The sequence below is a fragment of the Bos grunniens genome, chromosome 4, assembly GCF_055505025.1.
Source record: "Bos grunniens cultivar Pamir isolate PY7600 chromosome 4, Bosgru_T2T1.0, whole genome shotgun sequence".
NCBI classification, from domain to species: domain Eukaryota; kingdom Metazoa; phylum Chordata; class Mammalia; order Artiodactyla; family Bovidae; genus Bos; species Bos grunniens.
The window spans coordinates 18,835,509-18,854,770 of record NC_141168.1 but is presented as its reverse complement, the minus strand read 5'-3'; the positions used below and the strand labels follow the sequence as shown (position 1 = coordinate 18,854,770).

The 19,262-nt window shown below is 41.9% G+C and overlaps 1 protein-coding gene and 1 long non-coding RNA gene across 21 annotated transcripts in view; one reads left to right on the top strand and one right to left on the bottom strand.

Annotated features, from left to right (window-relative positions):
- DGKI (diacylglycerol kinase iota) overlaps positions 1–19,262 on the bottom strand; it is a 512,936-nt gene that overhangs the window by 300,143 nt on the left and 193,531 nt on the right. For 13 of the 20 annotated variants that reach the window (XM_086395389.1, XM_086395393.1, XM_086395391.1 and 10 more), the window contains exon 3: positions 4,118–4,213. In XM_086395389.1, the coding sequence (XP_086251515.1) occupies positions 4,118–4,213 (96 nt within the window). Of the gene's footprint in view, positions 1–2,912; positions 3,242–3,697; positions 3,830–3,861; positions 3,905–4,117; positions 4,214–4,526; positions 4,637–5,857; positions 6,701–19,262 lie in introns of those variants that run through there. The other 7 variants (XM_086395400.1, XM_086395399.1, XM_086395395.1 and 4 more) reach the window with 7 other exon arrangements.
- Positions 6,773–14,641, top strand: LOC147373728 (uncharacterized). Its single transcript, XR_015162014.1, has 2 exons — positions 6,773–6,911; positions 14,318–14,641. It is a non-coding gene; the product is annotated as an uncharacterized LOC147373728 (long non-coding RNA).

Here is a 19,262-nt window from a genome sequence, read left to right as displayed (position 1 = left end):
TATGTAAGTCTAACCCATCTTTCAATACTGCCTTCAAGCCCCATTTCCATGAAGCCTCCTCTGTCTACTCAGCCCACACTGATTCCTCCTTTCTCTTAACTTCCACCCGTGACATTTGCTTTGCTAAATTAGGGTATGGAGTGAAAAGCACCTCTTCAGTGATGGATTCACTCCTCCACCATGCTCTGCCTGGACTTTGTTTAGAAGCCTGCAGGTAGCACCTGGTTATGGAAATTTGATACTAAACCCGACAGGTTAGCTTTCTTCAAAGGTGGTTCTTTAAAAGAAATAAGAATACATAATTTTCTTACACATGCTTTTATTTTTTTCCCTTTCAAAACTGTTGCTCAATTCTAAGAGAGCTGCAAATAGAATATTTAAACTGGAGCCCCTCTTGGAGATCTCCTCGCCTAACCTCTTACCCAAAGTAGAGGTACACCCCTTGTAGCATCCTTGAAAGATGGCCCCTAACCTACTTATAAACACCCTCTTTGAGCCCATCTCTCCAGGCACCTGTGCTCTTGCTGGTTGTCCTAGCTCTGATTGTTAAAGTTCTTCCTTATAATACAGTATTTGTCAAAGTTAAGTTTGTGGCCCATCTGTACCATAATTATTTGAGGTGCTTATTGAAAATTGCAGGTTCCCAAGTCTAACTCCAGACACACTGAATCAGCATTTGGAGCAAGGATTTAAAAAAGTAATCTACATTGTTAACAGGTTTCCCAGGTGATGTTTATGATACCAAAGTGTAAGATCCACTCTTAGAGTCAGTGGATTCTATATCTACAACTTAGCTCTACCTTTCTAACAGTGGAGAGCAAGACACTTCCCTTTTCTTCTCAATGTTCAGTGCAGCGCTATTTACAATAGCCAAGACATGAAATCCATGCAAATGCCCGTTGACAGAAGAATAAAGATGTGGTGCTTATATACAATGGAATATTTGTTGTTGCTGTTTAGTTGTTAAGTCGTGTCTGGCTCTTTGCAACCTCAGGGACTGTAGCCCGTTAGGCTCCTCTGTCCATGGGATTTCCCAGGCAAAAATACTGGAGTGGGTTGCCATTTCCTTCTCCAGGGGATCTATCTCCCAACCCAGGGATTGAACCCAGATCTGCTTAGCAGGTGGATTCTTTACCACTGAACCACCTGGGAAGCCCCTACAATGGAATATTACTTAGCCATAAAAAAGAATGAAATAATGCCATTTGCAGCAACATGGATGAACTTAGAGATTTTCATACTAAGTGAAGGAAGTCAGACAGAGGAAGACAAATATACAATATCACTTATATCTGTAATCTAGAAAAAATGATACAAATGAACTTATTTACAAAACAAAAACAGAGTCATAGACTTCAAAAACAAACTCATGGTCACCAAAGGGAAAACACAGTCATGGAAATGAAGACCTTAAGCATCAAACCTTGCAACCTGGAGATTTCATCTATTGGAAAAGACACCTGGAAAGCCCCCTCTCAGATCCCAACAGAAAGAGACATACTTTGCATCTCTGGCAGGAAGTGACACTGCTTTACTATCACCGTAAAGAGGAAGAAAGATTTTTTTTTTTTCTTTACCTGGCAACAGCTCAGCCAATGAAAAACCACTATACTTCAAACTCTCAGATTCCCTCAGTGGACTTTTTTTTATAATAGCCATCCTAACTTCCCCATCTCTTCTATAGGAGAGTTTCCTCTCCTTCCTTCTACTACAAAGTTTCCTACACTGTCCTGGGTCTTCTCTTTGTCAATGTCCTTCCTAAAATGTGATGCCAAAATGAGGTGGAGAGAGCGAGCTAGGTTTTCTAATGCTTTTCTTATGAATACATATGGACAATTTCAATAATGAGAAAACCAGTTTTGTTCCAAACTAGCCAGTGAGGTAGTATCATTCTGTAAATCTTTGTTAACAGACACACGATGTTGACTTTTCATCGTTGTTTTAATTTGCATGCCTTTCTGATTGGTTGTTCCTTTGTAAATTGTCTGCTCTTCTCCTTTGTAGGTTTTTTTTTTTTCCTCTTTTAATTCATTATGTCTGTCTGGCAACTAAGCTGATTCAATGCATTATCTCACCTAATCCTCAAAACAACATTTCCCTTACTTTACAGGTAAAGAAACTGGGCCTCCAAGAACGTGAAATGAGGAAACACAGTTAGATCTTCAGCTTCCTCACCAACTTATGCCTTCATTTAATTAATGTTCTTGGGAGGAGAGATCTTTATCTTCCAGACACTTTGTAAAGTGAGCTAAGAGAGCCAAGTATTTGGGATGCAAGCATAACGAAGGTTCAAAAGAACATTAGAAATTCTCATAACTCCATTATTTACTTACAGCTCCCTAAAATTTCCTTTTTTTTTTTAAAATTACTTTCCTGGCCTGGAGGTAACAGTGACCAGTTATAATCAATTAGTGCTATTTACTGAAACAAAGGTTAAGGAGGATGTAGGTACCTGTTCATATTTTTGTCAAGAGAGGTAATATATGGCTGACCCTAAAAGACCATCAGAAAAAGATCAAAGAGTAATCTAGAAATAAGGCAGAACCCCATAAAATTACAGTCTATTTGTTGGCAGCAACATCAGTAGATAACAGTTCAAAAGTACACATGCAGGAAGAATTGGCTTTCATTTTTTCCATTTTCCATTATCAAGACCAGTATTTACGCAATTAACTAAGATCCAAATGCTAATTCATCATTTATAGCATTTTAGTCCAAACAGCTGAGCTTCTCTTGGTTTTGGTTAATTTAATCGAATTCCATGCAATTATACTTTAATTGAAATGCATATGCATAAAGTTGAAATGATGTTTAAATCAACTGAATTTACAACTACATTAAAAAAACTCAAACAACAAAGTACAGATCCAAGTGGGAAACAAAATTAATTTAATCCTACTCCATTTTTCTACCTTGAAGGTGGCCAACACCCAAAGGTCAGGCGTTCTCAACGTCACATAGCCAGTGGTAACACTGAGACTCAAATCCAGGTTTCCTGACTTTGGATTGAGAGCCTGTACAGCTGGGTCTCTAACTGATATTTAACTGTTCCACCCTCACTCAAACAAACCTTGGTCCTCCAAACTCTCATAAAGTTTTTCAAACAAAATCTATAAACTAGGTATCAAAACAGCTAATGTAATTTTAAAGATCTTTGTTCCCCAGCTTTGTGATTCCAGGCAGCCTAATAAAAGTCCCTGGGGTCTATATTCTTCCAGAAACTTTGGCAGAAACTCAATTTCTTCCTTCTTCATTATTCACAGAAACATAGTCATTCGCAGTTTCTAGGTTCTACATTTTGCCCCAATCTTTCTTTCACATAATAAACAAGCATAATCAAAAAGAAAAAAATTATTAGGTCAATTATGATGCCAATTTCCCCCAAATAAGAAATAATACATCTTTTCTTTCTCTTTTTTACTACTCTAAGTTTCCCATTACTTTCTTTTTGGAACCATCATTTGAAACCACACAAAAATTTTAAGTTCACTTTCTCAATACTAAAATTTTAGTTCCTCCCAACTTACTGCCTGGCAACCACGCTCTTTTCACAGAACATAAAGAGGATTTAACATTCAAACATTTAAAAGCCACATATACTCTTAATGTAATTGACTGTCGTTCATGTATATATTAATAGTTCCTAGAATTTTATCATCTGCAGACTGGTCTTAATTATTTGTAAGCCTGCACTCACCACTAGACCAAGGTCTGCACTCATCTCCAGCTTTGCCCAAGAGTAGTGCCCTCCACCACACATGCTCCCCTACATAGGAGAGCCCCCTCCCACAGAGACCCTTCCTCCACACACAGGCCTCTCCCCACAAGACACCCCACCCCCAGACATGAACAAATACCCACCCTGGTTATCATGACAAAGTAGCACCTTGCTCCACGGTTCCACCTGCAGAGTCAAGAAAAACACCTAAAACCATTCAAATGAGCCCTTAAATGCCATGCTAATTTGATAAACCCTGTCGGCTGTCTCACAGGGACAGGCTCTTTCAAACCTCTCCTTGGAAATTCAGGCGAGGTGACCCCAGCTGCCTTCAGATTCAATTACCCACAAGGCTCCCCCACAAAGGCCAGACCACAGGGGAGCCGGGCGCACACTCACTGCAAATCTGACTTGGCAGCTCTCCTCTCCCAGGTAGCACAGGTCTCCCGAGACGTTGGTCTCCAGCCACAGGTGCTCTCCGTTCACGGCATTTTCCTGGAGGGAAAAGACACACCTGACTTCAATTTTCTTTTCAGGCATAAGTGGGGGCCGGGGAGTGGGGAGAATGGATCTCAAATTTAGATTTTTGGAAGAAAACTAGTGAATCCCAGCAGTCTAAAGACTTCTCATTTTACTCCTTATAATACTGCTGGAGTTGGTCCTACTGACATTCTAGAAATGGAAAAAGGTGTTTGAAAAAATTCTGAGCCATAATGAAGATGTTAGCTCCAAAGATGTTTTAACCATGTCGGTGGTCATCTTTGAAATATATAGTAAACAAGGGGGAAAAACCCTCAAGGTATTCAACCTAAAGCCTTATTCATCCAGGCCCACTGAGGAGTCCACAACAACTGAGACCAGAATTCTATTAAAGGTTGATTCTCTTTAACAAGTTAGCTAAGGAGGATAGTAGTAGTAAAGTATTTTAAAGACTTCTTGAAAACACATATGTTATTAATGGGTAAATTATGCTTCTAAACCAGAAGCTTCTTAAAAGTTAGCTTTAAGTCACTGTATAGACAAAGCATAACAAATTTCTACCAGTTTGAACCTATTACCAGTTCAATAGGGCCTTCACCCAATTCTAAGTTCTCCAAGTTGAATGATTTCCCTGCTTCTAAAAATATTTTCATACTTCCAGTAGCAAACAGAGAATAGCTGTAGGTTTGGAACCCTATGGGCTTCCCTCGTGGCTCTGCTGGTAAAGAATCTGTCCGCCATGCGGGAGACCTGGCTTCAGTCCCTGGGTTGGGAAGATCCCCTGGAGAAGGGAAAGGCTCCCCAATCCAATATTCTGGCCTGGAGAATTCCATGAACTGTATGGTCCACGGTGTCACAAAGAGTCAGACATGACTGGGCAACTTTCACTTCACTTCACTTGGAACCCTAAAAGTTCTCAGGTAGTGATGGATGAAATAATGGGAACACGTGTACACCCGTGGTGGATTCATGTTGATGTATGGCAAAACCAATACAATATTGTAAAGTAATTAGCCTCTAATTAAAATAAATTTAAATTTAAAATGAAAAAAAATAGAGACTTCCAAGGCAAAAAAAAAAAAAAAATTAATTAAAAGGCAATGCTCTGCCAGTTATCCTAAATAAATCAAGCTCAACAAACTAAAATATTCTACAGCTGGGAATTTAGTATCCAGCTGTAACTTATAATCATCTGTAGAATTTCTTTCCATTGTCTTATTCTTCAATTTATTTAGTAAGCATTTTTCCACACCCCTGGTGCCAGGCACTGGGTTGTGTGCCAAGTCTCATCAGTCATATCTGACTCTTTGCAATCCCATGGACTGTAGCCCACCAGGCTCCTCTAGGATTCTCCAGGCAAGAATACTGGAGTGGGTTTGCCGCTTCCTTCTCCAGGGCATCTTCCCAACCCAAGGACTGAACCGGCATCTCTTACGTCTCCTGCATTGGCAGGCGGCTTCTCTACCACTCGCACCACCTGGGGAGCCCAGGCACGGAGTTAGTGTAAAGTAAAGCCTAACAATGAGCATGGAGACTAAACAAATAATTATAGCAGCAAATACTAGGAATATTTATTACAGCAGAAATCCCACCAACTCTTTTAAAAAGTGAAGTATAACATGTTACAGTGGGGGAAAGGTCAAAAATCCTTGATAATACCAATCTAGGCAGGCCAGCAACTAAGTCCTGGTAGGTCAAGGAAGCTGGGCAGGAGCAGGCAAGACCTGGGAGTCAGAGATGTGAGAGACATCAGTAACTCACTGGGCTGGGAGGCTTCATTCACGCTAGGCCAGTTGGTATGTTCCTGCACTAAAGACTGCCCCCCAACCCCACAGGCACTCAGGGGCTTGCTGATCACTATCCATGCGCAGCAAGGACTGCTACTGCTACGATGAACTAGCTTCACTCCTAAGTGGGGAACCTGATTAGAAAGCCCAACATTTGTAAGAGAAGAAGGAAAGAAAAAGGTGCTGGATCAAACACGCTGCTTCTCAAATCTGATTGCTCATTAAAATGACATGATGAGCTTTGATGAATACCTGACATCATCCCATCCCCAGAGAGTCTGCTTTCACTAATCTAAAGTTTTTAGCAAATACTTGCAGTTGTAAGAATGGGAACACCATTTACTGAGCATTAAGGGAGAAGACTAGAGTAAAAGCAGACTTAGGGAGTAAGTCAAGAGTTCAGGTTCTTCTTTTATTCTATTTTCAATTGTGTTATAATTAACATTCAATATATTAGTTTCAGGTGTGTAATATAGCACTTGATATTTTAATACGTTATGAAATGATCACTGCAATAAGAGTTCGGTTTTGAGGATGTGAAATTCTGAGATGCTTATTAGACCTTCAAGTGAAGATGTTGAGAAGGCTGTTTTTTATAAGTCTGAAGTTCAAAGAAGAGGTTTGTACTGTATGAATAATTTGGGAGACAACCGTTAACTGATCTAAAGCCAAGAGAACTGAATGGAAAACCCTAAGGACTGAATGTGGATGGAAAGCTCTGATTTCTGAACCATGGAACGTTCCCACATTTAAGAGTTTGAGAACATAGGAAAGATCCAGCACAGGAGACCTGGATGGAGTGGCCATTGAAGTACGAGGAAAACATAAAAAGAGTGTAACGTTTCCAGGAAGAAAGTGCCCCTAGAAGGTCTGCATCAAAAGCTGAAGACTGAGAACTGGCCATTGGATTTCTCCATGTGAACATGGTAAGTCACTGATGATCTTGACAAAAGTAGGGACAGTGGAATGAGGAGGAAGAAAGCCTGACGGAATTGGGTTCGGGAAATAATGTTACTGACTTTAGTTTCAAAATGTGTATGAAACCCGATTAATGCTCACCGCCTCTACTGTTACCACCTGATCCTCCATCCCCCTAGCTTGGAATATTCGCGATAGCCCCCTGACTGGTGTCCCTGCCCCACTTGTCTCTTCCTTTCCCTGTCCAGTTGCCTCATCTTCTATCTCTCTCCCTCTTGGTCACTGACGTGCAGTCACACTGGTCTGCTCGTATTTCCCAAGCAGACTAAGCAACCTCTCATCCCAGGTCCACTGAATTTGATGCTTTCTTAACTAAAAATTGTTTCACTGTATATTGTTTATTGTATCCAAATTATTTATTCCTCTCCATTCTGACTTATGTGGTTAATTTCTATTTACCCTTTGGTCACCAAATTGAGTGTTACTTTCTCAAAGAAGCCAACACTGACCCTCATATCGAAGTCATTTTGTTAGTTACTCTCATAAAACCATATTTATCTCCCATCATTTATCCCAGATGGCAATTATTCATTCATCGGCATGACTATCTGATTCATGTTTCCTTCTTATGCTAGATTCTAACCTTCATATGGTCATTAAATGTCCAGCACTTTTTTTTAAGTCGCTTAAGTCATGTCCAACTCTGCATGACCCCATACACAGCAGCCCACCAGGCTCCCCTGTCCCTGGGATTCTCCAGGCAAGAACACTGGAGTGGGTTGCCATTTCCTTGGCACCTTGCAAACAGTAGATGATAAATAAATTTAGGGAACTGAGAAGATGAGACTAAGAATCAATGAATGAATCACATTCTTGTTATATAAGGTTCCAAGGAGTAGAAAGGATAATTACTTTTTTACCTGTCCATTAGCTCAGAGTCATACATCGTGAGAAGTAAACATGGATGCCTGAGAGACTTGACAATCTTTCAAAATCATGACAGAAACAGAAGAATGCAAGAAAAGGCCAGTCATGCAAGGAAAACATGAAACATACCTTTCTTAGACTATATTTTCCCTGTCTCATCCTTTTCTTGTACATCTGTCTTGTCCAATGCATCAGAAAGAAGTAACCTTACCCAAAGAGAGGTTTGGGCTTTGCCCTCAACTATAGGATGGTAATTTAAGTGCCTGGGATGTCTTGCCTGATAACGGTATCTTTGTTTACCTGGGGACCCTGGGTCATACTCAGTTCAGTTCAGTTGCTCAGTCATGTCCAACTCTTTGCAACCCCATGAATTGCAGCAGGCCAGGCCTCCCTGTCCATCACCAACTCCCAGAGTTCACTCAAACTCACGTCCATTGAGTCGGTGATGCCATCCAGCCATCTCATCCTCTGTCGTCCCCTTTTCCTCCTACCCCCAATCCCTCCCAGCATCAGAGTCTTTTCCAATGAGTCAACTCTTCGCGTGAGGTGGCCAAAGTACTGGAGTTTCAGCTTCAGCATCATTCCCTCCAAAGAAATCCCAGGGCTGATCTCCTTCAGAATGGACTGGTTGGATCTCCTTGCAGTCCAAGGGACTCTCAAGAGTCTTCTCCAACAGCACAGTTCAAAAGCATCAATTCTTAGGCGCTCAGCTTTCTTCACAGTCTGACTCTCACATCCATACATGACCACTGGAAAAACCACAGCCTTGACTAGATGGACCTAAAATAGTACTGACTTATGGTGGGGCATATACCAACTCAACCTCCAGAGGGTTAAGTGGCTAAGGTTAACCATGCAGGTTATGTCCATATGACTAAGCCCCAATTAAACTCTGGTCACCAAGGTTCAGATGCACTTCCTTGGTGGCAATACACCATACGTACATTTCCACCATGGCTGCTGGGAGAAGTTAGCTCTGTCACAAATTTACCGGGAGAGAACAGTTGGAAGCTCCTTTACAGGAATCTCCTGGACTCTGCACCATGCACCTCTTCTCTAGGCTGATTTGAACCTGGGTCCTTTCACTGAATTGGGATTTCTTGGTGACTCAGATGGTAAAGAATCTGCCCGCAATGTGGGAAATCTGGGTTCGATACCTGGGTTGTGATGATCCCCTGGAGAAGAGAATGGCTACTCACTCTAGCATTCCTGTCTGGAGAATTCCATGGACAGAGGAGCCTGGCAAACTACAGTCCATGGGGTTGCAAAGAGTAGGACATGACTAAGTGACTAACACTTTCACTTTCCTTTCACTGTAAAAGGTCATAAATGTGAGGAAAACAGCCCTCAGTAAATTCTGAGTCCTTCTAATGAATGACTGAACATAAGTGTGGTCTTTTGAATTCCAGAAGCTGCAGGTGAGGGTGACCTTGGGAACTCCTGAATTCTGTATAAAGGTATCTAGCTGGGTGGCATTCACCCATTAATAGAGTAGATAAATAAAATATTGTTTTCTTCTTACATTTCTGGTAAATCTTAATCCACTTCAATATTAGTAAACATAAGCTTTGGAGTCAGGTAGACTTGCTACCAACTAGCTCTATGACCTGCTGCTGCTGCTGCTGCTGTGTTGCTTCAGTCGTGTCCAACTCTGTGCAACCCCACAGACGGCAGCCCGCCAGGCTCCCCCGTCCCTGGGATTCTCCAGGCAAGAACACTGGAGTGGGTTGCCATTTCCTTCTCCAGTGCATGAAAGTGAAGTGAAAGTGACGTAGGGTCTCTCTAACTTTGCTAGACCTCAGTTCACTCCCCACTGAAGTTGCAATAATGATTTTACTTCTCTCACAAAATCACAATGATGTTTAAATGTGAAAATGAGTAACAGTCAATGATTTACCCACAATGAAAAGTTAATACAAGTTCAATGCAATTCTTACTATTATCATTGTGGTTGGGTTTTCCTTTTCTGTCTTCCTAATCCATAGATATTGGTATCATCCAAGATTCTCTCCTGGGCCTTTGTAGTCGAGACTGCTAGCCATTCACCAAATTCATTTTCCTCTTCTTCCTGAACACACAGTTAGAGTTTGCTACCCAGTCTCACCTGTAACAAGTGTGGCCACATGACCCAGTTCCAACCATGAACAAGAGTAATGTATACTGTTTTCAGACTTGGTCCGCTAAGCTTCTCATGCGCATTCCTCAATACTCTGTTCCCGTACTGGGTACGTGGGAAGTTGGTCTTTGCAATGATTTGAAAGTCTTCTGATGAAGTTGTAAGAGTAACTGTCAGTCTGGGTCACTGAATAACTGTGTGGAACAGAGCCTACCCCCAACCCAACCTGGCACAGTCCTGGTTTGCTCTTGGGTGGATTTCCTTCCCACGTAGGTCACCGCAGAGCACTGAACAGAGTTCTCTGTGCTATAGAGTAGCTTCTCATTGTTGCTGTTGTTTAGTTGCTAAGCCATGTCTGACTCTTTTGCAACCCCATGGATTGTAACCCAGCAGGCTCCTCTGCCCATGGGATTTCTCAGGCAATAATACTGGAGTGGGTTGTCATTTCCTTCTCCAGGGAATCTTCCAACCCAGGGATGGAACCCGTGTCTCCTGCATTGGCAGATGGATTCTTTAGTTATCTACTTTATACACAGTAGTGTATATATGTCAATTCCAACCTCCCAATTCACCCCACACCTTCCTTCCCCCCACCCTTGGCATTCATACATTTGTACGTCTGTCTCCATTTCTGCCCTGCAAATAGGTTCCTCAGTACCATTTTTCTGGATTCCACATATATGCATTAATATACAGTATTTGTTTTTCACTTTCTGATTTACTTCACTTGTATGACAGTTTCTAGGTCCATCCACATCTCCTCTCTGATATTTTACACTGCTATAAAATTAACTTCCTAAAAACACAGCTGTGATTATGACTCTCTCTTGCTCAGGATGCTAAAAAAATTCTCTATTATTTATAAAACAAACTCCAAACTTAATCCCACATACTAGACCTTCCATTAATGGTACCAGTCTGTCTTCCTTATTCACCTTCATACACAGTTTCATAGAATGTATGAGGCTATGTATCTCAACATAGTCATATTTTCCTTTTCTGTGTCATGTTTTTTATTTACCCCATTCTCCACACCCAGGTACCTCTTTCTCTTCTCTACACATGCATCTTGAAATTCCATCTCAAACGCTATACAACTCAGAGTACCCATCTGTGCCAGACAGAAACAATAGCTCTATTTCTACATGAAGATAGCATATCTTCTGTAGTAGTGTTAAAACAATGTATCTATAGAAATACAGAGTATCTCTAGAGATATACATAGATTTATATAGATCAACCTGTCTATGGATAGATCCAGTTACCTAAGAGTAGAGACCCACCTATGTAAATATAGATATGATTCCTTGCCCTGAAGTTCTACCTGAACTCTTAGTAGTAATTAGCTACAGGTAAAAAGATGCAAGTTGTGAATGAATGACCCAAATAGGATATACTAACACCAGAAGCAAACAATCCACACAAAATGAAGACATTTACTGGCTATAAAAAAAAAAGTTCTAAAACAATAAGAAAATTATAAATATGTATCAAATATAAATATCCTTGCTGCTGCTGCTAAGTCGCTTCAGTCGTGTACGACTCTGTGCGACCCCACAGACAGCAGCCCACCAGGCTCCCCCGTCCCTGGGATTCTCCAGGCAAGAACACTGGAGTGGGTTGCCATTTCCTTCTCCAATGCATGAAAGTGAAAAGTGAAAGTGAAGTCGCTCAGTCGTGTCCGACTCTTCGTGACCCCATGGACTGCAGCCCACCAGGCTCCTCCGTCCATGGGATTTTCCAGGCAAGAGTACTGGAGGGGCACCATTGCCTTTTCCGATAAATATCCTTACAAATTCAGAAATGGAAAAAATCTGGACTGCCTCCCCCTAAAATTCTTTAAGGTAATCATGGGTAAAATCTGTCTTGGATGGTTTAGATCTGTGCTGTCCAATAAGCAAATGGTGATTCAACATTGGAAATGAGACAGGCACTAATTGAGATGTGCTGTCAGTGTAAAGTGAAATAAATAGCAGACTTTGAAGACTGACTTTCTGTAAAAAGTGAATTCTCTCATTGATCATTTTTATATCAAGTACATGTTGAAATAGTAATATTTTTCATATATTTGGGCAAATAAAATATAATACTAAAATTACTTTTAGGGGCTTCCCTGGTGACTCAGTTGGTAAAGAATCCATCTGCAATGTAGGATACTGCCTGCAATACAGGAGACCCAGGTTTGATCGCTGGGTCAGGAAGATCCCCTGGAGAAGGAAATCACAACCCATTCCAGTATTTTTTCCTGAAAAGATCCCATGGACAGAGGAGCCTGGCAGGCTATGGTTCACAGGGTCACAAAGAGTCAGCTATGACTGAGCACAATGTTCTGTCTTTCTGTCTGATGGTCCGGTGGCTAAGACTCTGTACCCTCAATGCAGGGGGTCCAGGTTTGATCCCCGGTCAAGGAACTAAATCCCACACACCACAACTAAAGTTTGCATGCCACAACCAAAGACCCTACATGCCAAAGTTAAAACCTGGTGCAGCCAAATTTAATTAATTTTTTAAAAGCTAGCTCTGTCCTTAAAATTTTTTTTAGAAAACAGAATTAATTTTACCTATGTTTTTTTGCTTTTTAATGTGGCCACTATAAAATGAGGCTTACTTTACGGCTCACATATATTTCTTCTGCTCACCTTTATTAGTTTATAATCACTTGCTGCTGCTGCTGCTGCTGCTACGTCACTTCAGTCGTGTCCAACTCTGTGTGACCCCATAGACAGCAGCCCACCAGGCTCCCCCGTCCCTGGGATTCTCCAGGCAAGAACACTGGAGTGGGTTGCCATTTCCTTCTCCAATGCAGGAAAGTGAAAAGTGAAAGTGAAGTCGCTCAGTCGTGTCTGACTTTTAGTGGCCCCACGGACTGCAGCCTACCAGGCTCCTCCGTCCATGGGATTTTCCAGGCAAGAGTACTGGAGTGGGGTGCCATCGCCTTCTCCATATAATCACTTACTAAGAGGCAAAAGATTAGACCTAGTTACTTCTCAGTGAGATGTGAAGCTGTACGATTCTATGATTTCTCCCAGCAGCCAATGTGATATCATTTAAAATTCTCATAATTTTAGAAAATAAAAGACTAGTGAGGGTGCCTGAATCACGCTAGATCTGTCCACTATTAAGATGACTGGTCACAGCCAGGACCTTCACTAATTCATAGATGGTTAGCTCCTCCTGCTTGGCTCAGCAATCTGATATCTTGATTAATCTGACAATGTTTTTCAAAAGAGGGATGGAAGTGAAGAAAGATATCAGGTTGTGTCACTATGGGTGATGACACCCAAGCCTGAAGTTAAAGAGCAAAGGCCTGGAGCTTGTAAAGAAGGCACAGGTCTGTGAGGACCTCCCACTGTAAACAAGGCTAAAATGAGAGCATGCGCATGTACATATGGGTATACACACACACACACACACACACACACACACACATACACCTGCCTCTTCCTACCTTTCCATTCAAGGTTTCCAAAGATAAAATGACCTAGTTTCATAACCCAGTTTAACCAATCCCACGTGAAGACTCTGTTTCCCTAATCTTATCTCTGAACCAAACTGTGAGGTGAGTGTACCCACTGTTCCATGTTCTACCTGCCTAAAAGAACTCTTTTTCAACTATCAGCATCCAGAGGACAGGAAAGGTGGTCGGGATATAAAGTCTGGGTTTGTTTGCATTGAGGCTCTGTTTTCCACAGCCCTCAGCATTGGAGGAAATTTGCCAATGAGAAAAGAGAAAATGAACAGAAATCAAGGATGCCAGATTGAAAACCAATATAGTTTTTTTAAAGAAAGATTTTGGTGGGTTTTTCACCATTGGTTGGAGAACTGTTTTAGGCAGTGTAATGGGCAAAAGCAAATTACAGAATAGAGGAGACAGAGTGAAGACCCACATCCTATGTTTTCAGCTTTAAGCATAAAAACAAGGAAGAAATCTCCATGTCCAAAATAAGTCTCCATCCCACAAGAGGCATGTGACATTTGAGAGAAGATATGCATTATCTATGCAATAGACTTACTTCAAAGTGGATTGACTCCCCCCCCTAAACTGGAAGCTTGGATTCCAGCCCAGGAGATGGGACTATTTTTCCCTTTTAGAGCATTACTCCCTTCCTTTCTAGCAATCTAGCCTGTTTTCCCCAAAACTGGCTTGGCTGATGTTCATGGCATGGTGTCAAAGGGAGCAGCCCTGTAGGTTCTCACCATGAAAGGGGAGAGAGGATGCCACTGGGGTGAATGGGAAGATCAAAAACTGTGCAAGCTTTAAGTCTTAACACAATGTACTGGATTAAGAAGGTAATTTTAAAAGAGTTACTTGGAACTCAATAGCATAAACTCATTGACGTTTCAAACAGGCTTTTGACTTGTGTCTTTCAGTGCCCTTCTGGAACTGGAGATCATCTGAGTGCCCATCGGCTCCCAGAGATGTGTCCCTTTCTTGCTGACTGAACAGAAAAGCTGTAATCAATTCATCCCTGACATCCACCAGACAGTCACTAGGCCAATGATGCTGTGCAGTCCACTGTGAAGAAGATACATATTTCTGCTTTTAGCAGAAAACACTGCTCCTCCCTTCAAAGTGCCTCAAATCGAACTATGACCTAGAATAAGTCAACCCAAAACACAAATTTGGCTCTAAGACAATGCCCTATTGGTAGAGATTTTATGTGGAATCAAAACAGAAAGTAAATAAAATAAACAGAACTAATTCAACCAAACAAATGAGCACAGCCTGGCAGAGAGCAGGAGTCAAGTCTTTGTAGAAAAGAGCCACATTCACCTCAGGTGAAGCCGACTGTCCACTGTAGTCAGTAGAAGACCCCAGCCCCGTGCTGAGGCTGGATCTGTCTGTTCCCCATCATTAAGGCTTCCATCCCTGACATGAATGGAGAGGAGGGCCTGTGTGCAGGTGGCAGGCCCAAAGATTGGCAAAGAGTCATCAAGGAAATGACCCTGTGTGGGGCAGAGAATCTCATAAGTCAAAATAAAATATCTGAGTGAATCACAGAGGAAGAGAAGTTTCTGGACTTCGAGGAACAGACTAAAAATAAGAGATAGTATGCATCACTAAGTAGGGAAATGGGAATATGAAAATGGAACACTTCAAGGAAATTATTAAGTTCACGCACCCAAAGCATAAAAACTGACTCCCGCAACAAGATTTTTCTGGCCAAATGCAGGGCGGCCTATAGTCTAATCTCACCTGGGTCTCAGGCACTCCACAAGCAGGCCACTCCTCAAAGCTCTTTGCAAGAGGATGTTTAGGAAACAACCGTGCCTCTTCTGAAGTCTTTGGTACACACTAGAGTCAGAACAGGACTTTCCAGGTGCAATGCAGGAGTCTCAGGTTCAGTCCCTGGGTCAGGAAGATCCCCTGGAGAAGGGAATGGCAACCCACTCCGGTATTCTTGCCTGGAGAATCCTACGGACAGAGGAGCCTGGCAGGCTAGGGTCCACAGGGTCACAAAGACTCATACGTGACTGCGGCAACTGAGCACGCACGCACACAGTCAGAACGGGGCCCGCTGAGATTTCTGCAGTAAGCATAAACTTGGGACTAAGATTGAAATTCCAGGTTCACCTTGATTTGTCTTCAACTTCAGATGCAGCATGGGCAGCTTTTGCATCTGTTTTCTCACTGGTGAAAGGAGGAGAGGGGAGGTAACGTAAGTTAGGGGTCATCGTACTACAGGTTTTTGAGATGACTTTCCACCTCTGACCCTCTGAGGCAAAGAGAATCTCAATGTATGAATCAAGGGGGTTGAATGCAAAGCAAAGTGAACTTCCACAGCCCTGCTCCACCCCTGTTAAGCTGGAAGCATCCTCAGCTCTACTGGGGACTCTTATCTCATCCAAGACAAGAAATTGAAGTTCCTCCTTTTTTACCTTTATTTTGAAATTTTTGCCACTCTTCTCATTTGAGAAACTCTTAATGAGAGGCTCCAACCCAAATCAGCACTTAACAATCAGTAACAATACAATGATCATTTTAATGCATTTAGTTCAGAAGAGGGAGCTGACAGGAGAGAGGTGGTTACACTGCTTTTTTGCAGGGAAGCAGACGAGGAGGTGGAATACAGGCAATGGTGGGAGGTCAAGACTAGGAGGGCTACTTTCATACTTTAAAGTTTAGAACAAAGAAAATCCTGGTTTAGCTTTCTGCACAAGCAGGCAAAGCAAAGTGGCATAAATGAAGCTGGTGTGAAGCAATTCAGTTAGTAAAAGCAAAAATTGGGAAGCAAGGGCAAGTCTCAGCAAAAAAAAAAAAAAAAGGCATTTAAATGTTTTTAACAATCTGCTTCTTCCTCTCTTCCGAGAAAAACCTTTTTGATAACTGTAATAAGAACGTGTAGGGTTGGTTGCTGTCTGGCTTCAGCAATATTAGCCCACAATTATGGGGTTTTTCAGAGTCACATCTTGTAACTCCTTCCATATAAGATCTCTAAATAAGCCCTGAGATAAGAATGTCTTCAGAGAAGGCTTTCAATTTTCCCTCTACTGTTAAACATCCCCAGAGTGTTTCCTGTCACCGTGACAATTCATCAGGCCACCAAGATGAAGTGACCGCAACTGAAGGGGCTGAGAGATGAAGGATCAGCTACACATCAGCAGCCTTACTTCCTACTCACTCTTTCTGAACCGTGCACTGCAGCCTCCCACCACCAGCCAAAAATACCATTTTGATGAAATATTAGACCATAGAGCTCTTTACAGTAATCTGGAAAATAACACCTCCTAGTCAAGCTTTGGTTCAGGAAGGACATTTTTTCTAAAAGCATTTTTCTGGTAACTCTTTCCAACATCAAACAGGGATGGAGTGTCCTTCCTCACACCCCTGTGGCACTCTTTGAACCCCACCATGCTTGGTGTCACGGAGAAGGCAATGGCACCCCACTCCAGTACTCTTGCCTGGAAAATCCCATGGACGGAGGAGCCTGGTAGGCTGCAGTCCATGGGGCCACTAAGAGTCGGACTCAACTGAGCGACTTCACTCTCACTTTTCACTTTCATGCATTGGAGAAGGAAATGGCAACCCACTCCAGTGTTCTTTCCTGGAGAATCCCAGGGATGGGGCAGCCTGGTGGGCTGCCGTCTGTGGGGTCGCACAGAGTCGGACACGACTGAAGCGACTTGGCAGCAGCAGCAGCATGCTTGGTGTCACTGCCCACATTTTAGTGTCAATGTCTTTTCTGCATTCTAAGCTTCTTAAAAGCAGAAACCATATTCCTCACCCAGAATCCCAAGGAACCAAGCAGGTTCCAGAACAAAGCAGTTACCCCACAAATGGTAATAGATCAATGAATTCATCAGTGACTTAACTTCTGAATAAATAAACCTACCGGCTCTACAGTTTACAAGGACTTTTACACTCACAGCCCCATTTGATCTTAACAACAGCCTTGAAGTCCCCCTGGGAGAGGGGGGGAGAGGGAGAGGTCACCATTGTTCCCATCTATAGATGAGGACACTGCAGCTGAAAGAAATCAAGTGACTTGACTAATGTCACACGAGGGGCAGAGAAATGATTTAATGGATGCGTGTGTGCACACTCAGTCGTGTCTGACACTTTTGCAACCCCAAGGACTGTAGCCCACCAGGCTCCTCTGTCCGTGGGATTCTCCAGGCAGGAATACTGGAGTGGGGTGCCGTTTCTGATTCCAGGGCATCTTCCTGATCCAAGGATCGAATCCACGTCTCCTGCACTGAAGGCAGATTCTTTACCAATGAGCCACCTGGGAAGCCTGATTTAATGGGTGTTTCTATCTAAATGATGGAAACTCTCTCTCATTAGAATCTTGCACCTCAAATAGAATCCTATGAGTTTGGATCAGAGGATCTAGAACATCATGGATAATAAACTAACATTTTTGGGTCCCTGATTCTTAGCACATCCTCATCATTGGTCCATATATATCCCTTTTTAAATCTAACTTATGTTTGTTTATGTATTTAATTCTTTTAAATCATGTAAGCACTGGTGTCAATATATTCTACATTCTAACCTTTTAGGAGTTTATTAAATGACTGTCCTAGAATAAAGGGAAACTTACAGGAGGGCAAGAGTCTTCCCAAATATTAACTCAACATACACAGGTGTGACCTGAACAGTCAGTTATGACTTAAATTCAGACTGCAATCTTCAAGTTAATGGCTTCCGTAGATGTCTTTTAGATAAAACATTAAAATCAGCTAATATATACAGCAGACTTCATCAAGGAAGAAAGTTTCATTTCAATTAGATTCAGTCTTTTGCCAGGTACTTCATGTATTACATACATTGGTGTGTGTCCAGAATATAAAATAAGGATGTTAGTAAGTGTGTTCTTGGGGAAGAGGGAGAAATATTACAGTATTAAATGATATTAAGTTATGGCATATGTGCCAAAAACAAAATTTAGTTTACAAAGTCATCTCCTCTCTGGCACCCTGCCATGGTCTTTCTTATGGGAGGAAGAGAACATGGATTATTCCCTCTGTTCAACTCAACCAGAAAGGCTAGACAAGATTCATCAGGACCAGACTGGAATAATCTCAGAGCAGCCTCCTCTAGCTTCATATCACTTCTTACATTCCTTTAGGAAGGGACAGGCCTTTCAGTCCATAGTTAGACATGGCTTCAACCAAGAACTTGACTCACCGAAGACTCTCAACAAATGTATTCTAATTGACTTAAGAAACTCACACTGCAATCTTCAATTTAACAGTTTTTATAGATGTCTCTTAGATAAAACATTAAAATCAGTTAATATACAGCAGATGCAAACTATTATATAAAAGAATAGATAAACAACAAGGTTCTACTGTAGGGCACAGGGAACTATATTCAATATCCCGTGAAAAACTGTAACGGGAAAGAACATGAAAGAGAATATACACATATGTATAACTGAGTCACTCTGCCACACAGTAGTAACTGGGCTTCCCCGGTGGCTCAGTGGTAAAGATCCCACCTGCCAATGCAGGAGACACAGGTTCAGTCCTTGGGTCAGGAAGATCCCCTGGAAAGGGAAATGGCAACCCACTCCAGTATTCTTGCCTGGGAAATCCCATTGACAGAGGAGCCTGGAGGGCTACAGTCCTTGGGGTTGCAAAGAGTCAGACAAGACTTAGTGACTAAACAATAACAACCACAGTAGAAGTGAACACAACATTGTAAACAAACTAGACTTCAATAAAATAAATTTTTAACAAATCAGCTAATATACCTACCCCACTGATATAAGACCCATTACCTTTGGGTTAGGAGAGGAAACATAGCAAACAGGAGGACATGGAGTGCCTGGAATGTAAAGTGAGGTCATCCTCTCTCAGGAAAAATGAA